Here is a 27,282-nt window from a genome sequence, read left to right as displayed (position 1 = left end):
AGCTCCAAGTTAGTGGCTGTAATTTCATAGGAAACAAAATAATTCATTAGATATGGTATATATACTTTGGAATTGTGATGTTACACTTTGGTTTAGCATAGTGGCTTGTGTAATGCTAACAGTTCATCAGACATCTCAGTAAAGGAGCGTGAGTTGCTATGGAAACACAAAACACCTTTATTTAAAATTGGGGGCAAATTGGCATCAGAGTATAATGAGTGTACATCAGGTTTCAGCCTTAGCCAAACAATTTGTTTAATCACCGCATCTGCAAAGAGAGTGCTTTGAATTGTGAAGGTGGCTTTGTGGCTTCCTCACCACCCACACTCAGTCTAGGAAGGGCAAGTCAACTGCTGAGCTGAAAAACATGCTGAATCTTTAGAAAAACATGGATCAAGCTTTGGGCTGAAGTAAATGATGTGCGGTTTCAGAGGCATCATTGCATCTGGAAGAGTTCAGCGTAGGAAAATATTTCTGATAGACTAATTTTCTAACACACTCAAAGAGTTCTAGTACACAGGTAATAAATGCACCTTTTTTTTTCTTTCTTTTTTTTTTTTTTTAGATGGCTGTTCCAGTGCATCTCTAGGTGTTGGGGGAAGCTGCTCCAGGGGTGTATCTTTTCTGCTCAGTCATCTCATAAAAATAGCTTATAAAGAGCTTTATCTTGCCAGGTGCTGTGTGTGCAGAGCAGGGTTCTGCTTTTCCTTTCCTGTTGCAGAAGCTTTCACAAAGTCACATCATCTTTGTAGCCAGCAGTGCACTAAGCTGCATCTTCTCCTTACTGTGCAGCACTGAGTCAAATGCAAAATAGAGTATTTCAAAACCTTTCCCCTGCAAAATAACTTTGTTCAGCAAGTGATATTAACATTGGACTCTGCTGTGCTGTGTCAGACAATTAGTTGCTGTGCACTCCGCAGCTGAATGGGCGTTCTCTGTCACGGAGTGGATGTTCCTCAGGGCAGGTAGGGTAGACAGTATTTACCATAATTTTAATCATCTGCATTATAATTGTTTCTTACTAATGCAAATTACCATCTTTTTATGACAGTTCAGCCTATTCACATTCAGAATTTGCCTGCTTCCCTTCCTTTTCTCAGCTGAGAAAATCTTTTCATTATCAACAATGATATAAAAGAAAAATCTGAAGGGATTATGTAAATAAGTGATTGAATCAGCACTTCTGCAGTCATTGCCAACATGAAAGCAATGTGACATTTGCACAGAAAGAAAAACAAAGCAATACAGATTCTCTTTTGTCTGCTCCCTGTGTTCAGTTAAAAAAATTAAATGATGGCAGCACTTGTTATTACAGCAGCCTTCACTTAGCAAAGAAGTGTGGGAAGCAATTAATTACAATGTCAACTGCTCTAGGCTAATAAGAAATCCACCTTTTAGCTGATAGGACACTTGCATCTGTTTGAATACATTCTGTCACTGTTGCTGCAGTGCAGTTTGGTCTCTCGAGTTTCTTGTCTGGGCCCAGACTCAGTGGCTCTGTTCAGGTCCAGCTGGTACTCTGGCCTCCTGGTCTTTGATCTCTGGAGAACACAAAGAGAAATCAATGCTGGTGAGGTAGATGTGGTACAAGGCTCACATTAAAAGCAAGCTTTCCAGATATAGTTCATCTCAGAGCCCCATTACAGTAATGCAATGTAATGGCTGGTGGCTTCCTTCCATAAGCAAAACATTATTTTGCAATCTGCTGTCAGAAGTTATATAAAGCCTTTCACAACGGAAATATGTGCATATGGAAAGGACAAGCTAGACAAAGTGTTTACCTCTGTATTTCTATATTCCTATTGATATTTATGATCTAAAGCAAATGGAGGGAAGTGCTGAAAGGGCTCTGCATTTATTTTATCTTTCTGTCTCAGTGAACCCACAGGCTGTAAGAGATCAAGGTCCCTCATTGCTAATGCAAGGTCAGTCATTTCTCGCACACTGGAGCATTTTGTTAGTACCAGCAGATTCCCCATGTCACACACATGGGATGCATGCCATGTTCTGCATGTGCTTTCAATTACTGACATATGTTGTGCCCCTATCAATGCAATTCCTGGTCCCTTCCTTCAGCAAAGAGGTACTGCAAATACAAGGAACAGCAGCTAGCACATGAGAAGGGTGCTTGAGCTGGTTAACCATGATCTGTAAGTCCACAAGTCTGACTTCATCTCTTGCCACATGAAGAACAGCTTCTGCATTTGTTTGTGTAGTCCAAAATTTATTAATAGCCTCTACTAGGCCTGATCCAGCAGGACCTTGGACACCCTGCATGCATTGCCCGTGGGAGAGACAAGGTCAGCACTGCTCCACAGACTTTGTCTTGTACTCCTGCTTCTCCCCAGGAGAATTTTTGCCAGAGGCATGTTTCCATGGAGCCAACTACATCCAAAAAAGGCACCACTGTTTCTTCCCTGTACAGAGTGATCCTCTGGGATTCCTCTAATAAATCCATGCTCACTGTTTCGTATTCAAAGGGATTGGCACTAAAAGAAAAGACACCATGAATCCAGAACACTCTACGCAGTGCCAACCGTTTCATTCCAATCTTTGTTGCAACCTGTATGGAAACACCATAGCCAGTGAGAAATCTGTTAAAGGCAAGGTAAGACTACAGTTAGAGTGTAATTACATGACCTTTTTGTGATAAAGTTTATCGTTATGTTTCCCAAAGTTTTTGCTAAGCAGAGAGGCTTTAACCAGTTACTCCAATGAGAAGACTGGGAACCCCTCCATGTGTTGGCTCCCTTTTCTTCCCTTGCCTGCTATTTTGATCACTTTCCTAAAGCACACATCAAGCGTCCTGGATGATGTGGGCCCCTCATTCACACATCAGTGTGGATAGGACATGAGGAGCACACACTCAGCACCTGGCTGGCCTGGGTCAGTGGCAGCAGTGCAGGTATGTTGCCTATTGGATGCTCTTTACTTTGTCAGCAGACATGGGCAAGACAAAGTGAAAGCTTGGAGGCAATAAATTGAGTTTTAATCTTTTTCCAGTTAGCCTTTTCAACCATTTTCAGGATTTGGCTTACCTATTGCATTTGATTCAATTTCTACTGATCTTTGTATTGTAACATTAAGATTTATTTTGTCTTTTTTGATATATCATCCCTTACAACTGCAAAAGCAAGAATCTCTATATTCTTCTTCATCCAGGAAACCATTCTTAATCATTGCTTATCCCTAGCAACCACAGTATCACACGAGGTATTTCCTACTAACAAGGAAAATTCTAGCAGTTGCAATTACCTCCTGCACAGAGGAGGTAAGTTGCACTCAAAGACAGCACTGTGGAAAGGGGGTCAGGTGCTTCAGAAGATCACAAATATTGACACTGTGGCAACATTTTACATTCTTAGCTTCTACACCATGCTGATGTACACACAAGGCTCAACCCTGTGTCTTCTGCCACTGATCATTGTGGGTGCCAAATTCATACACAGGCTGTTAAAATGTGCACAGTGAAAATCAAGTGAAGTTGTCTGAGCAGACAAAGCCCTCAGTAACTGCTTCCTAACATGACCTTGTTTTTAGCATCAGTCCTTTTGCTCTGAAGTCTGTGCCTAGATGCTCACTCAGTGGGTGAGTTTCATTCAGATCAGGAGCAGCACCACTTTCACGTAAAAGGAAGTTCATTGCATTTCATTCAGATTCAATCTCTACTAGAGACAACCTAATAGCTGGCTCTCCCAGAGCTGCTGCACAGCATTGATTTTATGCCACCACATTGCCAGAGTTTGTGTGGAAGAGGCAGCACAGCGGATGCCCTACTTGCTCTGTTCCCATGACAACACCCTGCAAAGCAGCTCCCTGCGAGCTTCCCCCTGACTGCCTCAGCACATCTGACAGCCCTGCCCAGGTTCCAACTTTCAACCCCAGACAAGACCTCCTCCTTCAATTAACAAATAATGTTTTACAAGGAAAAATGGTCTGTTTGAAAGAGGAATGTTTTGACTGTCAGAACAGAGAGTATTAAGCTCTCCACCACCCAAACCTAGAGAGGATGGCTGAGTTTACTTTGCCATCTTACACTGTGCACTGCTGCTCAGTAATGTAATCAGGAATGACTTTTGGTTTTGCTCCAGGGACCGTATTTATTTTCATTGGTGTTTGGTACAGCATGCCTAATTCTCTGTGTATGTTGAACTGAATTAAAATGAAACAGCACTGTAAATGACTCCTGATTTCATGTAGTAAAAGGCAAGGAGTTGCTTAGACTAATTATTGTGGAGAGGAAGATCTCCTCTTGTTGGAGGTGAGCCTCATCCTCCCATCCTCCAAAAGCTGCATGTCTCCTGGGAGTGCCTGAAAAGCAAGACCTTCACAAAGGCCAGATACAGTTCATCCAAGGCAGCAGCTCTCCAAGCAGAATTCTTTGGAGATTTTGACTGTGTAGATGAGAAATATGGAGCATGAAGATGAGTTTAGAGCATTGAAACTGGGTGACAGTGAAGGAAAGTAAGCTAAGTTTTCCTGCCTGTCAGTCCAGCACAATGCGGCAGTGAGATGGAGAATGATTTTCTTTTCCTTTTTTTTTTCTTCAAGGGAGAAATATTTAAAACCATTTCTTCCAGTACAGATTGTAAGTTTGGTTTGCTTTATATATGTAAACCAAGAGCTCAGTGGCTTTGGCTGAACCACTCCAAGTTGCTTAGTATTTGCCTCAAAGAGTGCATATTGTCGTGCAAATAGGAGGGTACCAAAATTAGGCTGGATAACCACAAAAGGACTGGGATCCTTACTGGGACTCCCCAAGGGACTGGCACCCACAAAGGAGCTTCTCCAAGCCTGCCTGACTGAGAGGAGTTTGCACCTCAACAGTGACAAGGTTATCTCCTCTGTGTGTGGCTAAAAAGCCTTGCATGACTCTAAGAAACCCTCCCAGGACTCAGTACCCACTGCTACCTGGACTACATCAGAGCATGCTGACAGACCCAGAGGTGACAGTACATAACTCATTCTGGGCATTTGCTCCACCAGCAGCAACTGAATTCGTTGTGCCCTGGCTGCTGTGTCTGAGATTTACAGCACTGCAAAACTCAGTATAAAATCCACTGCAAAAGCTTGTTGCCCTGGTAGATAGAAAGCAGTTCATACATTTTGAGCTGAGTAGCTGCTCAAAGGCTTTTCATCTTGCCACTTGCACAGTGTTGTCTAGCCCAGGCATTTCTGTGACCCCAGCATCAGCCTGCATATTACCTTCCACTTCATTTAATTACTGCCTAATCTGCTGTTCCATTTTATTTGATCTGAGCCTTAAAGACCAGATCACGTGTACTGCAAATTACACAATGTACATTCTTAACTGGGACAGCTTCAAGCAGGTGCTGAGGAACAATTAGATCACTGTCTGTAGAAGCTGCCATTTAACTGAGAAAGAAAAGACAACTCTAAATAAGACAGATGCAGCGAGAGCTCAAAGATTGCTCACACTGATAATAAAAATTAATCAAACATTATTAGCAGTCTCCAGAGAGCCCAGTACATCATGTGCTTCTGAGATGTGCTTCTGGTTGTTCTCTGCCTGATGTGAGCACTCACTTCTCTCATCTCAAGGGCAGAAAGGAGTTTTGCCACATCAAGAAAATTATCAAAATGTGGAGCCTTTTTCAAACAGAGTGGGGTGGCTTTTTTTGAAAGCCATCTAGGCCAGCCTGAGGTGTAGTGGTGCTGAGCAGCCATGATCTCTGACCTCCAGGTCAATAAGTACATTCAGGCAATTCTACTAAATACACAGCCTTACATTTCTTCCAGTAGAGTGGGACTTAACCTGGTGGCAGTCTGCTTTGAGCAGTGCTCCCTGAGAGGCTTTTCCTATACTCACCTAAATGCAAACATCATTGACTTTCAGGTAGGCAGCATATTCCATGCAGGAGAGCTGTGGGGAGAGTTGGTTATTAACAGCAGTCTCTTATGGATTGTTTTGGCACACAGTTATTTATACTAAAACCTCCTGCTCTGTAGCCCTGAAGCACATGCATAGCACAAGCAAACAGGGGTTTGGAGCTCATGTGGTCAAACAGGTCACTGATGAGTGCGTCCTGCACATCACTGCAGGGGCCTTGAGAGTCTGCAGCAACAAGAGCAAGTTTTTTGCCTGCCCCATCCTGCTCAAGCATCTTCATTGTCCATCCCCTCAGACTGCTAACCACAACCACAGCATGCTCAGAGAACAAAGTATTTGTTGAGGCCTTAATGCTAGAGCAGGAGATAAATTCCTCACCCACATAGTTTCCTTACCCTTATTGTATGATCTTCTCAGAGCCCTACAGTGGGCAGAAACTACAGCATCTCCACTGCTGAAGTCATTGCTCTGTAGCAAGCTCCTCTAGGACCCTGTCCTACTGGTCTCTTTCTGGCTCTTAAAACATTGCCCAAGACCATAAGAAGCCCCACTGAGAGATGTCTTAGTCCTCACAGCTACCCTGTACCTGAGATCTTTGTTTTACTCATAACTTAATTGGAAGGCACTGAACAGGACTTTGGAAGATGTCTTGTGACCTTAACATCTCAGCATATGAAGCAGCAGGAGGAAAGAGATACTAGGCAGAAGCTTCCTTGCAACAAAATGTGGTCTCAGTTGGAGCAAATTCATCTAGGAGAATGCTAAGCTGCAAATGCCAAGTTAATTAGCCCTCATACATAATTTGTTTTTAAAAATACACTGCCATCTCCTTCTGGAGGAACAAGAGCCCATTCCCCCCTTCTGTTAGACTGAAAAGTCAATCTGAAAAAATGTCATTGATGCCTAAACCAAGAAGCATCATGATACTTTCAGCAGAGGAGCTCTCTATGGCTAGAAGGAGCTTAAAATCCACAGATTTCCTCTCTACACCTGCTAACCCAGAAGGCCTAATAAGCCTTCCCATATCACCACTCACAGCAGACTCACTTCACTGGATTTTAAGGTATCTGCACTGCTGAGACCCATTTTCCCTGTTACACCAGCTGCAAGTCATGTTTTGCCCAATTATGGGTTTTCTCCTTCTCTTTCCACACCCAAAATCCTGACCATTTGTTTGTCCTGATCTCTGCTGGCCTGTATAAAACCAGGTCACTGGGCTACACCATACTCATGCTGGGCTTTGTCTTCCACCCAGGGATTTTGAAGTGTTGGGGGGGTTATTATTATTATTGTTGGAGCTTTGTTTTCTTTGTTTTGTTTTAGACTTGTGATCCAGGGAAGACCAGTGATTCACCCTTAATTATATTCTTCTTTTCAAATTAAGAGCCAGCACCGTCTGGTGTTACAGAGCTTTTCAGATGGAGCCTATCTGTCCTTGTTCTCCATTACTCTGTTTTGCAGCCACTGAGTGCCTGAGCACCTGCCTTGCTCCATCTGATCTGTTTGAGGAGGAACAAAGCAGTAAGATTTATAGCAACACTTTAAAATAGAATTGCTTTTCTCATTGAGAACATAGGTCTCAGTAATGCTCTTTCTCTTAAGCAATATTTTTTCAATGCTGCCTTTTCTGGCATTGTCATTGAGATGCTCCTCAGCTGTCAACACCTGGCAAACACTGTGGCCAGCTGTACACTATGGGGCTACAGGTAAGGGTAGTACTTATCCCTGCCAACCATTTCCTTTCAGCAAAGAGGGTTTCTAGCTGTCTAGGTCCAGGTCTCTCACCCTGGCAGTCTTATCTGAACACTTCATCCCTTGGGAGGAGCAGATGCTGTCTTTCATGTGCCGCCAAAATAGGGCATTGGGTTCCCACACTCCACACGTCATCTGTGGAGCTGCTGCCCAGCAAGAACATAGGGATGCTGCAGCTGCACTCCACTCCACCCCAGCACAGTCCCCGTGGCTGCAGTATGGGCTAGTACAGTCCAGCTACCATCCTAATGTGGCACTGCCAGGCACCATGGTGTGGGGCATGGGGCCAGTGCAGGCTGTGCCAGCCCCACAGGCCATGAACCCCTGAGGGCACCTCGGGTGGTAGTGGTTTCCTCACCTGCAGTAGCAGTGTCTGCACATCCACCTCAGAGAAGAGGTTTGTGTCTCCTAGTCAGTGAGACAGGGAGGTGAAAGGAGGTGAGCAGTAAATCAGTGGTGGCCCCGCCACTGCCCAGGGCAAGGAACATGTGGGCACAGAGTGGAGACACACAGGGCTGAAGCAGCATTAAGAGCTCCCCACCTTCTGCAGATACAGCACCTGTTTCTAGGATACGGGGAAGGTTTACATTTAATGAACACATTGCTTTCCACTTCTTCCCCTTCTGCAAGACAAGATGCTTTGCTGCAGAGTCCGATCACGTCTCACAGTGGGGTGGGGGAGAGGTGTGGGCAGCCAGGAACCCCAGGCATCAATCGTGCCACATTCAAAAAAAAGATAGAAAGTCCCTGCAATGTCCCTCCAGCTAGTTCTAGTCCTCCTGCTGCCCTGGCTTCCTGCTGTTCCTGAGCTCCCGGTATTTTAAGGTTGTTGACTGTCTTCACACCCACTTTGAGGGTGATGAAGACTCATCCTGGGGAAGTGGTGTCAGCACCACTCTAGTAAGTAAATCATTAAATCAATTGCCTTTTCAGCAGCGCCATCTCTAGTGAAATGTCACTGATACCTACAGTGTCATCTGCAGAGTCTGTAGCCTTTCATCAGTCGTGTGGCTGTTAGCAGAGCTTTGGAAGAAGCAAGCAGCACACAGCTGAGCTAGCCCCAGTGGTGCATAGCATATGAAAAGGGGGGGAAAGAGGAAACTCCGCTTCTGGAGACTTTCAACTGATGGAAACCCAATACCTCGCTTCCATCTATTAAGTGAGCAGGTGACAAAACACTACAGACCTCAGCTAATGTTTGCCCTGTAAAATAAACCAAGCAATGTGCAGCCCTAAAATGAATGTTTATGTTGAAATAAGTAATCTAGTCATTTGCTCCTGAGACATACAAATCAGATTTGTTTTCACAACACGTTGAGCATCACATTATCATCAGCAAAACAGTCATAGAAAAGCCCATAAGAAGGACCTCCCCTGAGAACTATTAGATAACAGATTACCCAGCAGATAGCCGTGGAGAGACGCCCCAGTGGTTCTCATCTAGTCAGCTGCTGTGCTGACAGAGGCAATGAAAAACGTTGGTGGAGCTCAGCAGGACAGAAAATGCATGTGAATAATGTTGCTGTAGGGCGACTGCTGGCAATGTTCTCTGACTTTCCGTTCAGATCAGCAGCAAGTGCTGCTGTGAAGCAGACAGCCCAGAAGGAGTTACACTGGACCGTCAGCTCTGTAGCTGACCAGACTGATGTGGAGAGGACAGTCATGGGGAAAGCCCCACTACTCCTCCTGTGCTTCTGTTCTGCTTTAGGCATCACCAAAATGAAGACAAGACGCCGGAGGGGGCAAGGGTGTTTTGTCCCACCGCACTTTGCTAACCACACGAGCACAAGCGATAGCATGGGGGAGCCCTCTGGCCACGGAGCAGCTGGCTCATTTTCCTTTGGGCTGCTTCAGGGTGGTTGTGCTTGTCCTCACCTGTGAGATGTTTGTTTGCAGTGTGACAGCATTCACCAGCTGGGGCATAAATCATTCAACAAAACCCTCTGACACCCCAGGGGCTTCTCATAACATCTGTTCACAGCTGCCTTTTCATCTCCCTAGTCCCTCTCATCGCAGACCATTTCAGGCATTGCTCTCTTCTCTGCCCATAGCCACCTGGCCAAGAGGCAGCAGTTCTCTCAGTTGCAGGGCCATGCCCAGGCTTTGTGCAAACCCAGGTCAGGTGGAAGGTGCCAAAGCTGCACAGTCACATGCCTGTGCCAGAGATAAGCAGGACCAAGCACCCAGGCCTTGCTGAGCTGGTCTGCATCACTCAGCCACTTTACCATTTACCTCTGTAGCCACGCAAGTGCTCATGTAGATACAGAAATCTCATGTTACTTCCAGAGTCTACAATTCCTCTGGACTGAGGCAAGTTCCTGTCTCCTCTGGCAGCCATCCTGGCTTATAGAGCATCCTGCTCACAGGAGCCACCTCTGAAAGGCCACCAGCACCAGGGCTAGTCCTGCAGTGTACAGAAGGGATGAAATTTTGCCCATTGACATTTCATTTGCATGTGCTGGGAGTCTGCTCACTAGCATCAGGAGTAGTCTGAGTAAGTCTATCAAAACTTGGCTCCATCAAAGTCTTTTTGCTGTGGGATTTGAGTGGACAAAACAATAATTTCTTATTAGGAAAGGAGAGATCAATGGCTGCTGAAGCAGCCTGAAGCACAACCAGGAGAGACAGCAAGCCCTCAAATCCACAGCCAAAGCTTTGGGGGAGACTCTGATCTCAGGCTTCTGCTTTTCTGTTTGTGGTCACATAGCTATTGCACACATGCCTTACCCATCTTTTGCTCTGACCCCTTTCTTTTCCTAGCTTCACAAAGCTGATCAGGTTGGCATCATCTTCCCCTGCAATAACATTGCCCCAGTGAGCTAACCAAACACAGCAGAGGCAAACTCAGGCGGCCAAAGGGTAAAACTGGAAGCAGCACAAGCAGATCTCACACCTTCCTTGGGAGGGAGCTGCACGGCAACACGAGGCTGGGATTTCAAATGCTCACGTTTTACCCTAAGTGCTGTGTGTCGTTTAGCCTGCCCGGTCTGTGGGGCTCCACCACTGCTCTCTGTATGGTCCAGTAGCAATTCTCAGCAGAAGCATAAAAGCACTGCAGAGTTTCACCGGGCTAAGAGTGAAATGACCTCCTGTTCTCCATGGAGAAGTACACTGAGAACAAATTACCAGCACGCCCAGGGTTGGAGCAAATAAACTGCAATAACAATATAAGTTTATTTAGACTTCATTTGACATTTAGCACAGTAATAAGCACAGAAAGAAAGACATACCAAAATACCAAACTCAGAGCATAGAAAATAATGAAATATATTTGGTATTTAGTGAAATATTTCTACAACACATGGGTGGGACTGCTCTGGGCAGCCCAACACTGTAAATAGATATAGATAGATATATATATATATAGCTGTATTATATAAAATACTGTATATAGAGAAAGCACTGAAACTTATCACCAAAATAGAAAACAGCTCCAAATACAGATAGTTTGGATTTGGTAGTCATAACCAATATTGAAAAGAGGTTCAAACCCACTGCAGGAGAGAAAGCCCTGGCTTAGGTGGATGGCAGGCCTGACATGCTGCTGCTGGGCTCAAACTGTTTAAAGCTGGCAGAAGACTCCAGACCCAAGCTGACAGTCATGAGGTGACAAGAGTTACTGGTCCTTGTCTGGGATTGCCAAGATGTTTCCTACCTGGGAATGCAGTGCCGACGACGGGATGCTTGGTGAGAAGTGCTCAGATCCCATAGGAGACCTGCAGCCCAGCTGAGCCATGCTGAGCTTGTGCTGCCCCTGTGCTGACCTGGGGCCAAAGGGCTTCTGCTAAGCCATGGCTGCTGGAGCAGTGGTTGCACTCCTGCAGCACACAGCTGGACCTCATGGACCTGGCTGCAGGGGGACTGGCCATCAGCAGATGCCCAACCTCACAGGATATTATTCTCAATTTTAAAGATGCCTCCTCAGCAGATGACAGGAAGTAATTCCCATTAGCTTTTATAAAAAACTAGAAAGCTGGTGCTGTAGGAGGCCAGGCTCCTCCAAGCATCACTGTATGTTTGGTTTGGTTAGCAAGTAAGCAGCGTGTGAAGTAGCAACCCTGCTGCAGGACAGCAACACCAAATGAAACGTTTGCCTGGTGAAAACTCCCAGCTGCCCTGAGGGTGATGACGGTCAGTGTACATGCAAATAGAGATAGAAAATATGGCATTTCTGGCAGCAACACAAAAGTCCAACTGGAGTCAATAACCCACACCAGTGCATAACCTGGGTGCTGCTGGTGCTTCAGACTGGGTTCTGGGCAGGCAGGTGGAGCCACCAGTCCTAGTGACAGGGGAGAGCTGGGGGCACACTGGAGCCTCTTGATATGCCAGTAAGGCTCCCTGTGTGCTGCTTTCCAAAAAATATCTTTTTGTGATTATTTGTTGGTTTTTGGCTCAGTACAGTCATTAATTTTCCTGACTATTCCCACCAGGAAGGCAGCAGAGACCTGCCTGGAGGATCCCCCCGTGATGGGCTGTCCCTGTGCTGCTGCCAACTCCATGGTGAGTTGGGGGCTGCAGGAGATCACCCCGTGAACTCTCCCAAAACCCTGTTTCTGTGCTACTGCTAATGCCACTGTAGAGCTTATAACCCATTAATAATTCTGTAATTGCTCTCTCATCGAGCTACCAGTTGCACCCCTAATTACATGGCAACAATACTATGCTAACAGGATGAGCTATAGTTCCTAGGTGGTATTAGCATTGTTATTTTACTGTAACTTCCTGGTAATGGCTATTTGAATATGTCAATATCAATTAAGTGAATATAAATGCTTAGCCCCTGGAAAAATCATTAATAAAAATTTCATTCTGATAGCCTCTAATTACAGCTAAATACAATTTCTCTTTCGAGGCCACTATAAAAATTATTTCTCCTCCTCAGAAGGTATTCATAAGGTTATCCCAACTGTTTGTAACAAAGAGGACACCATAGAAAAGTCCAGAAAATAAGCACACGTTTGTTTCTCAAAACCCATAGATAAACATGACAATATCTCTAAATTACTGGCTACTGAACAGGATTTCATTTAGCTCTACTCAAGCTGTAGCCTAGTATAAATGTTTTCAAAGCAGGGCACTGCTGTTTCATCTGGAACAGTTTCAACTCCTCTTTATGCTTCCGAATTGCTGAAATAGGAAGGAAAAGACATTCAATAAAATAGGCGTTTTTCAAGGGGAAAAAAACCAAACCAAGCCACAAGATCTGGCCTTGAATGCAGTACCATGAAATAATGCAGTGGTGACAGAACTACACTGTGCCCATTGCATGGGGCAAGCATGGTGTCATGCTGCACTACGGTCTCCCTGTGGTGCTGTACCAGGTGCTCCCCAGGCTCCTGCACTGGCAGCACCTATGGCCAGCAGTTGTCCCAGGCACACAGTGGGTGAGTGCCCTGGGCACATGCACTCTTGTCCTGACTCCCCGCACTAGTGGTGTGTACATCCCTCATGTGCAATCAGCTCTTCCTTTGCTGCTCCCACCCAGGCTCCTTGAGCTCAGCAGTGCCCAGCCCAGCAGGGCTGAGCTGCACTGGGGCAGCAGGATGTCCGAAATGATTGTGGCTGGCCATGAATGGCACCTAAAGAAGGTGCTGCCCTACATCATTCACCAGATGCTTTCTTAGGCAGTGAGCAAAAGGGTTTTAGATGGCCACGTGCACAGTGCTCATCGCTGAGCAACCACAAGCACTGCCTGCAAAGGCCGAGAGGCCTCTTATGCAAATCCCCCTTCTCAAGCATCCAGCGCCTGCTGCTTTCATAAGTCAGTCAGGGCCAGTGTTGTCTCCTTTTCAGAGTGCTCAGCGAGGAGGAACCTCACACAGGAAGGAGGAGGATGGCCCTGCCTCCTGCCTGCCTGCCTGCAAAGCCATCTGACACAAGCTACATGCATTTACGAGGGACCAGAGTGGACAGCACAGATTTCTCTTTCTCTAGGAGCATAAGGCTGAAAAAGTCTGGGGCATCAGGAGCAGCTGGTAGGAAGGCAGCTGAAGCGACATGGAAAGAAGTGGCTACACCATTATCTCCAGGCAGGATCTCTCTGTCCCGAACTTTGCAAAACATCCATGTGGGTTTATTTGCCTTGCTTCGTAAATATTTTCCAGAAAAAGGTTTGCTTGGGGCCACTCTCAAAAGCAGCACTCAAGGACTCTTTCTAGTGACCTCTAAGCGGTACATTTCCTACGGCAAAAATCAATGAGCTGATGTAAGCAACTTCTGTTGGTGCCGGTGAGCTCTTGCTTGCCTGCAGCGAGGGGCTAGGGGCTCTGGCACAGCCACACCAGTGGCACTGCCATCAGGCTCAGCAGTGCAGACACAGCTCACCTCCCCAGCCAACTTACTGCTCATCCACCGCAGTGCTGCCACCGCCCACAAATGGGATTTCTTCCCTCTCCATCTTCCCCAGAACAAGGTGGTCCTTCTCCATGTTTATGACACACTGTAGGAGAACAAGTGCCTTTAGTTAAGAGGGAAAACTGCAATTTGAAGTGGTCCCAGCTCTCCCAGCAAGGGGAAATCCCTGCTGGAAAATCCCTACCTTCAGAGCTTTCAGTGTCTGCAGCCCTAGGGAGAAGGGTTTTTCACTGTCTTCTGAAAAATAAGAACATTCAGATTTATACATTCAAAATGTTCTCCCACACTTTTTGTCAGTGACTTCATCCTTTCTTCATAGCTGCTCTGCTAAACAAACCCCTGTTTATAAAGGGACTGAGTTACAGTTCTGGGCTCCCCAGTTCAAGGATGGGGAACTGCTTGAGAGGGTACAGCAAAGGGCTATGAAGATGATTAAGAGGCTAGAACAAGAAAGGCTGAGGTGGGGATCTTATTAATGCTTATAAACACTCAAAGGGTGGGTGTCAGGAGGATGGGGCCAGCCACTTTTTCAGTGGTGTCCAGTGGCAGGCCAAGAGGTAATGGGCACAAACTTGAACACAGGAAGTTCCATCTAAAGGTGAGGAGGATCTTCTTTACTTCAAGGATGGTGGAGCACTGGAATGGGCTGCCCAGATTGGTGCTAGAATCTCCATCTCTGGAGTCATTCAAAACCCTGCTGGACACCATCCTGTGCAACCTCTGGCAAGGGGGTTGGAATAGATGCTCTCCAGAGGACCCTTCCAACCCCTACCATTCTGTGATCCTGTGATTTACTCCAGAGGGTAACATGATCAAACAAGGACAGGCAGACGGGCCTGCAAGAAGAGACATTGGTCACTCCATTGGCATGGCAGAACATGAGTCTGGTGTACCAGCAGGGTCCTGCTGAACACACCCTTGCTCCATCTGAAGGGCCAAACAGGGACTTTTGCTGAAAAAAGGGAGAAAAGAAAAAAAAAAAAAAAAAGAAAGAAGGAAAGAAAGAAGGAAAGAAGGAAAGAAAGAAGGAAAGAAAGAAGGAAAGAAAGAAGGAAAGAAAGAAGGAAAGAAAGAAGGAAAGAAAGAAGGAAAGAAAGAAGGAAAGAAAGAAGGAAAGAAAGAAGGAAAGAAAGAAAGAAAGAAAGAAAGAAAGAAAGAAAGAAAGAAAGAAAGAAAGAAAGAAAGAAAGAAAGAAAGAAAGAAAGAAAGAAAGAAAGAAAGAAAGAAAGAAAGAAAGAAAGAAAGAAAGAAAGAAAGAAAGAAAGAAAGAAAGAAAGAAAGAAAGAAAGAAAGAAAGAAAGAAAGAAAGAAAGAAAGAAAGAAAGAAAGAAAGAAAGAAAGAAAGAAAGAAAGAAAGAAAGAAAGAAAGAAAGAAAGAAAGAAAGAAAGAAAGAAAAGAAAGAAAGAAAAGAAAGAAAGAAAGAAAGAAAGAAAGAAAGAAAGAAAGAAAGAAAGAAAGAAAGAAAGAAAGAAAGAAAGAAAGAAAGAAAGAAAGAAAGAAAGAAAGAAAGAAAGAAAGAAAGAAAGAAAGAAAGAAAGAAAGAAAGAAAGAAAGAAAGAAAGAAAGAAAGAAAGAAAGAAAGAAAGAAAGAAAGAAAGAAAGAAAGAAAGAAAGAAAGAAAGAAAGAAAGAAAGAAAGAAAGAAAGAAAGAAAGAAAGAAAGAAAGAAAGAAAGGAAAGAAAGAAAGAAAGAAAGAAAGAAAGAAAGAAAGAAAGAAAGAAAGAAAGAAAGAAAGAAAGAAAGAAAGAAAGAAAAGAGAGAGAAAAGAAAGAGAAAACAAAAGAAAATAAAAGAAAACAAGGCAGCATTTTGGGTTTCATTTTAACATGTTTCTGAAGCTTCATTTTTTCCCTGGGGGTATGAGGGAGCAGAGCCCAGCCCATGCTGAGGACACACTCACACTCACCCACAACAAGGACAGCACACTCCACGGGCACTGCTCCCACCGTGAGGGCGAGGCACTCAATCTGGCCAATCACCTTCACCTTGCAGGGCAAGGAAACCATCTCATCTTCACCAGGGAGTGCTCCAAGATGCTCCTTTAACCTGTGCATTGAAAACATCTCTGACATGAAACAGTCATGGTTCCACTGCTCCAGCAAGGACCAAATGGTGTTTGGAGAGTAGTTACACCCGAAGTACTCTTAGCTTGCTTGTGTTTCCGTGCCATTGTTGGAAAGCTGCTCTCTTCACAGGTTTTCTCTGCTGCTCTGCATACAGCCAGCAGGCTACACACACCTCAGACCATAGCATGACGCACAATGCAGCCCCAGGGCCATGTCAACCATTGCCTCAACCAGAGCTCCTTACTGGACTTTGGGTTTTACCTGAGTAATCTTTTTTACTCTACATTTATTCAAGACCTGGGGAAGCTAAAATTGCCTCTAATGCCATGTGGTTGTAAGGAAGGATAATCCACTCCAGCTCCCACCAGTGGAGCTGCTGACACTGTGCCCCCATGCCTCATAGCTGGGGCAGCACACCCAACCCATGATGCTGCATCTGGGTTTATTCAGAGGAAATGGGGACAAGTCAATCACATTCAGCCCAGAAAATGACAAAAGGGTGTCAGGATTATTTCAGGTAAAGTTGTTTTTCCTATCTAAGCCCCATGAACTAGTCTGACAACACTGATTAATTATTTATCTTCAGTTTCTCTTTTAAACTGAATGAGAATCTAATAGGAAGACAGTTTGAGGAGCAAACTCTCCCTCAGAAAAAGCTGTATTGCTTTTTGGCTATTTGAGGTAGCTTTCTGCTGAGCTGCTTTGCAGCAGTGTGTGTGTGTGTGTGTGGCTATCCATCCATCCTCACAGGTACCAGCTCCTCTCAGAGGCAGAAGCCCCAGGACTGATGTGGAGATTGCCTTTGACATTTATCAGAGGTAAAAGAACCAGGAGAGGTAGCAAAGATAAGCTGGAGCCCCTTTGCCACCCCTCTTAGGGACTGACCTTAAAAAGCAGTGTGAATACAGCAAGTAGTTGTTTATGAGTTCCTTGGCCCTGAGCTGGCTTTACTCTGGGTGCAGTCAGCTTCAACAGCCGCTCAAGGGATTCATGTGGTCTTTGGCTGTGGTTTTTATTCCCCTGCATTTGTCCCCACCACAGGGCATAGGCTGCAGTGCTGGGACCAGGACCTGAACGAAGCCAAGATACAGCTGGAGATGGCTGCTCATTCTGGCACCCACTGACCTGGACAGTTTCTCCAGGTGTGACTAGGACTGCAGAAAGGCTACAGGGCGTGGGACAGAGTAAAGCTACCTTCAAGGGAGTGGTTCCTCACAGCTGAGAATGACTTAAGGATGGATTGATAGCACCTGGGCAAACATGGCTGAAAGCTGGCCAGGGAACTGCAGCAATGTGAGGAGAACTACTGATGTAGTGACACATCTTGGAGAGGGGTTTGAAAGTACAGTCCTCAGCAGTGTGCAGTGACCAGAGCTGCTCCCAGAAGAGCTGCACCCACTCTATAGGGTATTTCTTGTGCCACGGAAGCCTGTGAGCTACACCCATTGCTCTACCCAGAGGCAAGGGAAAATCTCCCACGACATCACAACAAGGCACAAAAAGGTTTTTAAGGAGAGGAAGAACTGTGTCTGTGCCTCAGGCACACACACAGACACCCTGCTTTTAGTCACTGAGCTGTGGGGGCCCTCCTGCCCTGGCAGGAACAAAGCCAAGTGGCCTAGCATGCCTCTTCCCTGCTGGGTTTAATCAAAATCTGTGTTTTATCGCTGCCACACGTGCTGGACTGCTTTGAAGCAAAACATCCTGGAGCAGTGCCTGCTGTCGCACAGGACCTACCACAGCGACAGCAGAGCAAGCCAGGCATCCAAGCCCTGCTTCTAACCCACTTTGTTCTTATCCCTTTAGCTTCTGTCCCCACAGACACAAACAGCAAAGGGGCTGTGGGAGCTGCTTGCAAGGTAGCCCTGCCTGCTGCCTGCCTGGGCTGGCAGTGCCAGGGACATGGGCTGTCACTCTGGCCGTGCTGTCTATCTCCACACACGATGATGCTCCTGCACACCCTGGCATCCCACTTAGCAGGAACTGAAGCTCGCTCCTTGATGATAAGCAACACTGAGGAGGAACCTGAGCCTTCTAACTGCAGCTGTCTGGCTGATGGCTACAAGAGTAGTCTCATTCAAATCAGGAGGGAGTCCTCATAACCTGAGAGTGGAAACTGGGTCTAAGCTATTTCTTCATCACCCTTTGAAAGGCGGAACTGCTGAAGCAGGCTGGTGCTGCAAAACCTATGCAAGGATATATGTAACACAAAGAGTAGACATTGCTGCGCTATTCAGATGGGTTGAGCAACCAGAAAGCATCTTGCAAAATGAGACCTCTCCAAATGCACTGTTATCACCCCTAAGCAGGCTGAGCAGCTCCACTGCTTGTGACAAGTTTGTAGTTAGCATAGCCACCTTCCAGCCACTAAACTCTATTGTGCAAAGAAGTTATTACTCACTGGACAGAAAACAAGCACCGTTCATTCAGGATCATGCAGTGGTACTCAGGGAGAAACTGGAATTGGCTTTTGCATAATCACCACAAGTCAGCAATAAAAAAGCAATGATTCCATGGGGAAAAAAAAAAAAAAGTGCCCAAATCTCCTTGATACCCTGTGAGCTGATGCCTGCTCCTGGGAGATCAGCCAGAGTTTTGCTGCACATGGCTGGCAGTCAGCTCTCTAGCACTACATAAATACATTTCCTTTCCCTTCAGCGAGGAGAAATTTCTTCTTGGGAGTAGCATGAGACACCACATTTTGAGCACATGCAAACACAACCACAGAGCTGCTCTGCACCCATGCTGAGGCTAGCAGGAGCATGTCTCACAGCAGGGATCTTCAGGGCTGGGCTGGGCTGACCAAGCTCCACACCTGCCTGGGGGATACAGAAGGCTGGGCATGGGGGGTGAGGTGTGTGGGGCAGTGGTGGCTCAGCTATTACACAAGACACTAAATGACACAACCCTCTGAAGGGATTTACTCAGAACGGAATAGGTCAGTACAAGGCGGGTTCTATTTCAGGTCCCTGCAAGGACATTTAAGTATAAGCCAGGGTTTGGGTGTAACAGGAGGCTCAGGGCCCTTCCTGGGTACAGCCCACAGCAGTCCCTTCCAGATTGGCTATGGCTGGCATGAGCAAAATCCAAGATCAAAGGGCTGTCACAAGTTCCCTCCAAACAGAAATCCAGCTGGATATTTACCCTAGCTTGTCCAGACAGGCAGATGATATGAAGTTGTGCTGTGAGCCAGTGTCCACCACAGCCTTCAGCTCCTTCCCCGCACACTGCAAGAGCAAGCAGAGATGGGAGGTGATGCACAGGATGCAAGAGGAGCACAGGGTGTCCAGGGTCCCCACTCTGCACATAATCCCCACCAAAAAGCCAACATCTCCTCATGCCAGTCCATCCCTGCTCCACCACATACAGTGCCCACAGGGTATCATCTTGTCCAACCCAGGCACCCAAAAGTTGGTTCTTTAGCTGCATTTCTAGTAAGGTGGTGCCACTAAACAACATGGTGTTAGATCCTGAGCCTCTTCCAGCAGCATTTGCCCCGGAAGAGAACAGAGAGGACAGTCCCAGGCAGAAGGAGATACTTTGGAGAGCAGGAAATAGAAAAGAGCATAGGGGTAAGGAGGAGAGATGTGAAATTACTCAGTCTTGGAGAAAGAAGAGTGACACAAATAAGTTGTGAGCACAGGGATTCACCATGGATTATTGCCACACAGCATTTCAGCATGCTGCCCCAGCCTGGCTACTACCCCTGCCCTGATGTCTAAGGGAAGACATCGATCAGATCAGTTTTCTCTGGGATACCCAGGTGGGCATCTATGCCACAGCAGCCCTGAGCTGCAGAGGAAGAGCTTCTCCACAGCAGTGACAGCCCTGCTGGAGCACAGCCCCAGCTGGGAAACATGGAGAACAAGAGCACAGCCTGAGGCTGTCAGAAATAAATCCGGGGGAGGAAACCCCATAAGGCTGGGGAGGGACTGTTACCTGGCAGCTCACCACAATGAGCTCCTCCTCATCCTCCATTTTCCCTGAGCTGCCCAGTTTGGTTTCACTGAGCTTGTTGGTCTGTGCTGAGGTATCACTCTTGGGAGTCCAGCTTCCTCGACTGCTTCGGAATTTTGATAAATTTGTCTCCATCAGGCGCTTCTGCAGGATATTATGGGGTTGCTTTAAGAAATAACACACAGAAGAGCAGGGTGAAGCCAGAGGAAAGACAGGAAGTGACCTGCATCACCGGCCAGCTTGTGGTGCCTGTGGGCCAGCACTGCCTCATGGGTGGGATGCCCTGCAGTCTCTCTAATTCCCAGATGGCGTGTACTCTTCCTAGCCTACATCTGTTTGCTCTTTTGCCAACTCTGGCTTAAAGATAACTACTTTGTACTGGCAAGGGAATAATCCTTTCAAAATATTAACCAGAATTTGGAGGGATGCTTTTCTTTTTCTGACCTCAAGTTCAAGATTTTATTTCATACAAGAATCAAAATAAGTCAGGCTTTGCCAAACTGGTGTTTCAGCCATAACTGTCTTCATCTGTTGATAAGGACATCAGAAATTCTGCAGTGGTGTGAAAAATGAAGAGGTAACAAATTATCTTCCCAATTACATCCACCACCTAAGTATGAAAAATGCACATGGACTTACTGAATGAACACAGCACTGACATTGCTGGCACAGGAAATATGTTTCCCAGTTTCCAACCATGGCAATGTTCTTTGCATGAATCAACCCAGACATGAAGAAGCTGTTTAGGGTATCTGTGCCTTGGCATAACTACAAGAAGAGAGCTACAGATGGTGTCTATCATCAGACTTGTCTAGTCTTTAGATCAGAACCTGGTCTAAAATTGCCCTGCATCTCACTTTCCTCTGCATTTGTATTTAGCTGCTAAGAGTGAGTAAATGGGACCAGTTCTGGGTACCACACCATGGGATGGAGAGGAGAAGAGGGCAAGAGGTAAGATCATCTGAGGTAGATAGGCATTCTTCTGAGAACCCCTGAACAATTCATAAAGTAGCTTTTCACTGTCTCTGTCATTCCCATTTGCTCTGTGAGAAGCATGCTCTCAAAATCTCCTCCAACTGCTTTCCCAAAAGGCTTTTAATGTTTAATGTTCATCACAGACAGATGCTCACACTCTGCTGGAGGTGAAATGACTCTGCTTGATTATCTGCTTATTTCTCTGCCTGGTTAGTCTCCACTCCCATTACTGCCCTTTTCTTCTGAATTTAACTGTCCACAGTGAGACCTTCTTACTGGCCTATCCCTGAATTTTTGCATTTGTATTAAGTGTGTCTGTGTGTCTGCAGAGACATCTAAATCAGTAAACCTCCTCATCTTGAGAGAATTTCAATGGAATCAGGATCACTTTGAAAACCCCAGGCCATGGTTCCCTGAGCTGCCAGGTCACCCCTCACCTTTAAATTAACCTGTGTGGTGTGTTTAAAAACAGCACTCACAAAAGGCTAATGCAGCTGGGCATCACCCTGAAATAACTGTGACCATATTAGTGCTTCAGATCCTGCTGTAGGCGTAACATGGGCCATTAAATTTGACCTGGCTGATGAGATCTGGTAGATGTAACCAATAACCAGTGGTGACTGAGACATATAATCTCCATTTTTCCCCCTGCTTCTCACTGTTCTTCTGTGTACAACCTGTGAGTTGAAAGGAAATGAAATTTCATGACCAATTTTAGTTGCAGCTGCTATATCTGACCAGCACATCCTGTGTAAAGGCAGTAGTGTAGCCATGCTCCCAGTGACGGGGAGGGATCAGATCCAACATTGTGCTGTCTTCTTCACATAAAGTCATTACAATGCTTCAGTGTTGCTCTGGTGACCACCACTTTCCCTATGAGACTGAACAGCAAAAATCAGTGCATTACTCAGCTAGATGAAAGGCAGGAAGGCTGGTTTCACTAGTCTGGTAATGGACCTTCTGATGAGGGATGAGCAAATCAATTTGGAAGCAAGGGCTCCCTTACATGAGTCAGAAACCACAGGTGCATACTCAGCACTGTCATCACCTCCCGGGCTCCTCATCTGAGCAAAAATTCAAGCCAGGGTTTTCTGACAGTGGATGGCATGTCCTTCTTACCCATTATGTTTGCCTGATTTCAGGCACACACCTGGAGGACTAACTCTTCACAGCATAAAAAAAGTAAATACAAATGAGGCAATAGGGGACTAGAGCAGCAGAGGAGTGCAGTCCCCAGCCAGCCAGAAGACAACTGTCACACAGTTGTTATCTGCTCAGCTTAGCCAGGACCAAGAAAAAACTCTGAATGGCATCATCCAGGACAGTCTGAGTGCTCTTCTGATCTGACTGGCCCCAATCACATTGCCAAATACCTTGGAAAGAAGAGGCTGGAGAAGAACAAGCTACCAGCACACATATCATTGCTATTTTAACTGCCATCTACCCTTGATTTAAACCTAAAATTTTCACAGTAAGTTCTCCTGTGGACCATTAACCAGTTACACATGTGGTTTTTCTCAGGCCCTGGTTTGATGAGCCCTATGTGAGATCCATCACCTAAAGGACAAAGCATCAAACTCAGCAAGCACAAGTTACCACCACAAACAGGACTCTTGTGTTGATGCTTGCTCTTCTGAAAGCTGCAGCAAATGCTGCCTTTGGGGGGAGAAATATTGCTTATGCTGTGCTCCAGTACAGAAATAATCTAGCAGGAGGGGGCTGAAAAGGCTCCCTGCAGCACCATCCTGTCTCAGGCTATTAATTAGTTTGCTTTAACTTGTATTTCCCATGACTTCTGTGTGCAACAGAGTGAGGGATGTTAGTCACGGAGATGACTCAGTGATGGATATGTACTTGATGAACAGATAATGTGCCTGGGGACTTTTCCAAATGCACATTTTGCTGGAACACTGCAAGCAGACCATGTCTGGGAGGGAGGCAGAGGAGGAAAACCTCACCATGATAGTGATGGGGAAGGCAGCTGTGTTCTCCCTCCAGAGTGGGGGCCACACAGCCAGGACTGGTGTTCGAAGCAACCCAGATTACCTGGTGGTGTAACGCTGTGCTTTGCACAAAACCTGTGGAAGTATTATTTTTAATAAATATGAAAAGTGACATCCTAGCCTGTGCAAAGTGCAAAGAATTAGCTATTTCCTAGTACCATTCAACACAACATAAAAATCACACACCTGGATTTTCCATCCCTACACCTTGCAAAAACCTATAACCCCTAAAAAAAGTCACAGCAAAACCCTAAAAAAGCAAGTGGAAATAGCAGCTCTTGCTAAACTTATTTACCGCTGTCAAAACCACAAATAATTCTGTCCAGTTTTGCTCCCCTCTTATTTGTAAGCAAGTGCATCACTGCAGCTTGCAGTATCCATCTCTCTGGCATGTTTCCTGATATTTTGGCTTCAAGATCCAGGGATAACAAGACACATCAACAACAGTTTCACTCAGGTAAGTCAGGAAAGATGCCAGCTTCTCCTCTCTCCAAACCCATCTCAGAAGGTTTTCCCTCTCCTCTGTACCTAGGCAGTAGAAGAAAGGAATTTTAACACACCAGCAGAGCTCATCACAAGAAATGACTGGTTTCTCTCTCCTTTTCCCATATTTCATTCAAATTCTCCTCTTGTACCAGCAGTCTGTGCTCACAGGCTGTCAGCACCAGTTACAGGGGGCTGAGGTGGGTCACAAGATGCACCCTGATCTCTTGCACCCCTGTGTGCCAGCCTGCAGCTAGGGCTCTGACCAAAACACTGCACTTGATGTCAAGACTCAACAAACACTGGGGAGTGCACAGAGGAAAGGGGGCAAACAAGAATGCACTGCAAGGTTGTACCAGCTACAGGAGCAGGAGGTAGGGCACAGGGGCACCCAGAGCTGCACTGAGAACCTAGGAAGATCAAGGGCATTTCAGGAGAGGGAAATGCTTTGGGGTTTTTGTTATCTGTTGTGGGATCAGAAGCCCATATCCCAGCCAGTAACCACCTTATGTCAGTTTTTGGGGGGTTTGGGGAAGAGGTTAATAGTGAGGCATCAATCCAAAACCAGCTCAGGATGTCCAGTCCTACACTTGCCAAGAACAATATATGCTGTCCTATAGCTTGGTCTTATACTAGGCAAACAAAGGGGAATATGTAAAGGGAGTGAGGAGCTGCAGGGGTTTGGTGTGACCCCGAATGCACTGAAAAATACTAATGGCTTAACATAGATAATTACACCAAACCTGCCTACACAGGGCATCACCAGAAGAGATGTGTCAAGAGCCAGGGGGATAGCAGCATACCCACCCTGGTGACCTGCTGCTGCCTCACTGTGCAGCACACCCTGCCCTGCAGCCAAAATGAAGGGAAGACTTCTCTCCCAAATCAGAATTGTCGCTGCCCTGGACAAAGACCTCTGATGCCTTTGGACAAAGACCTCTGATGCCTTTGGGCCTCCTGACCACACAGCTTAATGCCTCTGGACCTGGACCTCTGAGTCTGGGGACATGCCAAGGTAGGGTCCCATGTATCAGAGGCTTTTAGTTCTTCTCCAGTCGCAGAGATACATGTTCTCCTGCTCTCTCTGGGGACAACTCTTGCGACATCCAGACAGTCACAGCACCAGAGAGACGTGATGGGCCCTCCTGAAGCAATGCTCGCTGCTGTCCCAGCTGTGTGCAGTGTGAGCATGGCAGAGACGTCAGCTGCAACACGACCCATCACAACAACTCTGAAATTCATGGCACTTTCTCCGGGGCTGCAGGGACAGGCATGAGCATATGCCAGTGCTGTTGCTTTGGGCACTTCCCAGATGCCCCATGGGGCAGCAGACTGGCTAAGGTGACTCCCAGCTACATATGCCTAGCTACAATGTGCTGTGGTGTGGGAACAAGCCAGTTTTGCAGTGGGGTTGCACATACCAGCTCAGCTCTCACTCCATCCTTGCCCAGAGGTGCAAGGGTAGCCAGGGTAGCCAGAGTGCTTCTGCTATACCAGACCTCCTTTTAGTACTTGGAGAGGATCAGGAGCTGTGGACCTTCCCAGGGCTTCAGCGCATTCCTGGAGAGAGCTCCTCCACATGTAATCCCCTTGCAGGGATTGTGGGTGCAGCAGAGACAATGCTGCAGCCACAACTCAGCTAGCACAGGGACAGGGACAGGAACAAAACTGGGGTGACATTTCTGTGGCCAGGGCCATGGCAAGGACCCCCATGTTCGCTGCCCTTGGCGCTGAGGCCAAACCTGCTGCAAGGACAAGGACTCAGTGCTCAGTGCCCCTGATTCGTGCTACCTGTTGCTTCTCTCACTTGACCAGAGCAGAAAGCCCTGTCATCAGGGTCTCAGCCCTGCATGCTGTGGATTGCTGAGCCATAACATGATAATAGTAGTTCCTACATCATGCTCTGAAAGGCATTTTGTATCTCTCTGACAGCTGCTGTTCAGCGGTGACCCGAGAAGCTCCTTCCAATGCTTTCCCTGGGGAGAAGCTTTACTCCCTATAACTGCAAAACATTTGAGATGCCAAAAACCTCACTTCCATGCACACTGCAGAGAACAGCCAACTCATTGCACTCATTTCAGCCAGGCAGAACCAAGCCCAGATTAGCTGAGTAGGAAAGCTGTGACAGGATACAAATACCCCACTGAAAATAAAAAGATCCACTTTTATCAAGAAACCTGTACCCAGCCTTGGAAAAGGCAAACTCTGTGTGTGTCTGTGTCTGTGTGTGTTACAGGGTGCAAGAATTTTGAAACAATTGGGCAAAAAAAAATGTAAGGCTGAGCTTTCCTTGGCAGGATATATTTTCTAGATTTTGCTCCTTGCATCAGAACTTTTGATTTTGTATTTCAGCATCATTTCCTGATAGAGAAAGATCAAACATTTTTGCACATCAGTACACAGAAATGTTCTCTGGCCAGTGGGCATGAAGAAGGATGTTGTATGGGAGCCACAGGATCACATGGATCATTGCATATGGAAATGTTTAAAACCTAGAATTATGCATCTTCATTTTAAACCCCCATAGCTGCATAAGCCTTTGTCAAAGTGTAACCTTTGCCAGTTTTATGATTTGAAGTTCTAGGAGCTGCACTTTATAGGGTCTTGTGTGAAGCTTGCTGTGCACATACATGGATCACAGGCAAACATACATGTATGTATGTATTATATGAAGCCATTTTGCTTTGCTTTACTTTGATTCAGAAAGGATTTCTGTACTGAAAACAGTACAAAATGTAAATGTGAAAACCCTTAGCTTTTACATCTGAGTGCCAGACATCAGAAAGCACCTGCCAGCAAAAAGCAGCCCTGGTGATAACTAGCATAATTTATCTACTCCCTGTCCTTTACCCACAAATTACTCAATTTTTAAGATAAATTTCCACAAGCAAGCAACCTTTCCTCCTAACAGAAAAATAGCACACTCACACAAAGATAGTGCCCTACCAGCTTCTTAGTCCCCTTCCAGTAAACACAATAAAGCCTTACAGTATCTTTTGAAGTCCCCAGCTTCTTCAGCCCATCCAGAGGGAGGAGATCTGCAGAATCCTTGTGAATAAACTGAACCGCCTGCTTCATCCTCCTCTGCTGGCGGAGAGATGCCGCTTCCCTGATCTCCACTTCCTTTCTACTCGGCTCTGTCAGGACACCCGAATAAAACATCTTTCCACGGCTCACTTCTTGAAGATGTGCCTCTCGAAGAGATGGAGACAGAGAGATGCTCTCTCTCTCCTGCGCTTTATAAGGGAGCCTGGTGACGTTGGGAGACCGGCAGGTACTCACTCCAGCCGGCGCCGCCGAGCCAAGGAGGGCTGGGCACTCTGCGATACGTTGCACAAACAACGGCAGAGCAGCTCAGGCTCTGGCTAAAGGAATAAATCTGCGCCGTTCCCCCTCGCTGCCTCTCCTGGAAGCAAGATTAGTCGCAGGCATGCAGCGGCTCTCAAAGCCCCCCAGAAGCCTCACGGGCAGGAAAGAGAGCGCCAAAGCACCAGCAGGCTGGTGCTCTTTTTTCTGCCTGTGAGGCTACTGGGGGGGCTTGGAGAGCTGAAAACAGCCCAGCCAACCTCCGCAAGCCCAAGTTTTTTTGGCCTGAACAGGGAGCCTGAAGTATCACGGCAGGTGGTCCTGGATGCTGCTGCCTCTTCAGCCCCATATGGGCCATGCAACTGGCCACACTGAGGATTGCTCCCTTTTGTCTGGGGACAGCAGGGCTAGGGGAAGCTCTGGATGCCATCAGCCTCACCAAAACATTATAGGCACCAGTCTGCATCATCACTGTCTACTCAAGTCCCCAAGAAATGCAAGAACTGTCACAAAAAAGTCATCCTAGTCAAG

General features: G+C 46.3%; 1 protein-coding gene across 2 annotated transcripts; it reads right to left on the bottom strand.

The window, feature by feature from the left end:
- Positions 1–10,743: 10,743 nt before the first annotated feature.
- Positions 10,744–26,895, bottom strand: NRIP3 (nuclear receptor interacting protein 3). 2 transcript variants are annotated; one of them, XM_068148026.1, is made up of 7 exons: positions 26,434–26,895; positions 19,967–20,149; positions 19,172–19,254; positions 15,868–16,007; positions 14,145–14,194; positions 13,948–14,045; positions 10,744–12,733 (listed from the first exon to the last, which is right to left on the bottom strand). In XM_068148026.1, exons 1-7 carry the CDS (start codon positions 26,605–26,607, stop codon positions 12,718–12,720), a joined length of 744 nt encoding a protein of 247 aa, XP_068004127.1. In that variant the 5' UTR covers positions 26,608–26,895; the 3' UTR covers positions 10,744–12,717. The 2 variants fall into 2 exon arrangements, with proteins under 2 accessions (XP_068004127.1, XP_068004126.1); XM_068148025.1 differs by having other exon boundaries at positions 14,145–14,197; positions 26,434–26,892.
- Between the last annotated feature and the right edge of the window lie 387 nt (positions 26,896–27,282).

The sequence above is a fragment of the Melanerpes formicivorus genome, unplaced genomic scaffold (genome assembly GCF_026170545.1).
Source record: "Melanerpes formicivorus ecotype bairdi unplaced genomic scaffold, bMelFor1.0.p_v2 SCAF_16, whole genome shotgun sequence".
NCBI classification, from domain to species: Eukaryota; Metazoa; Chordata; class Aves; order Piciformes; family Picidae; genus Melanerpes; species Melanerpes formicivorus.
The sequence above is the reverse complement of the archived record's forward strand: the minus strand, read 5'-3'. Positions and strand labels throughout refer to the sequence as shown.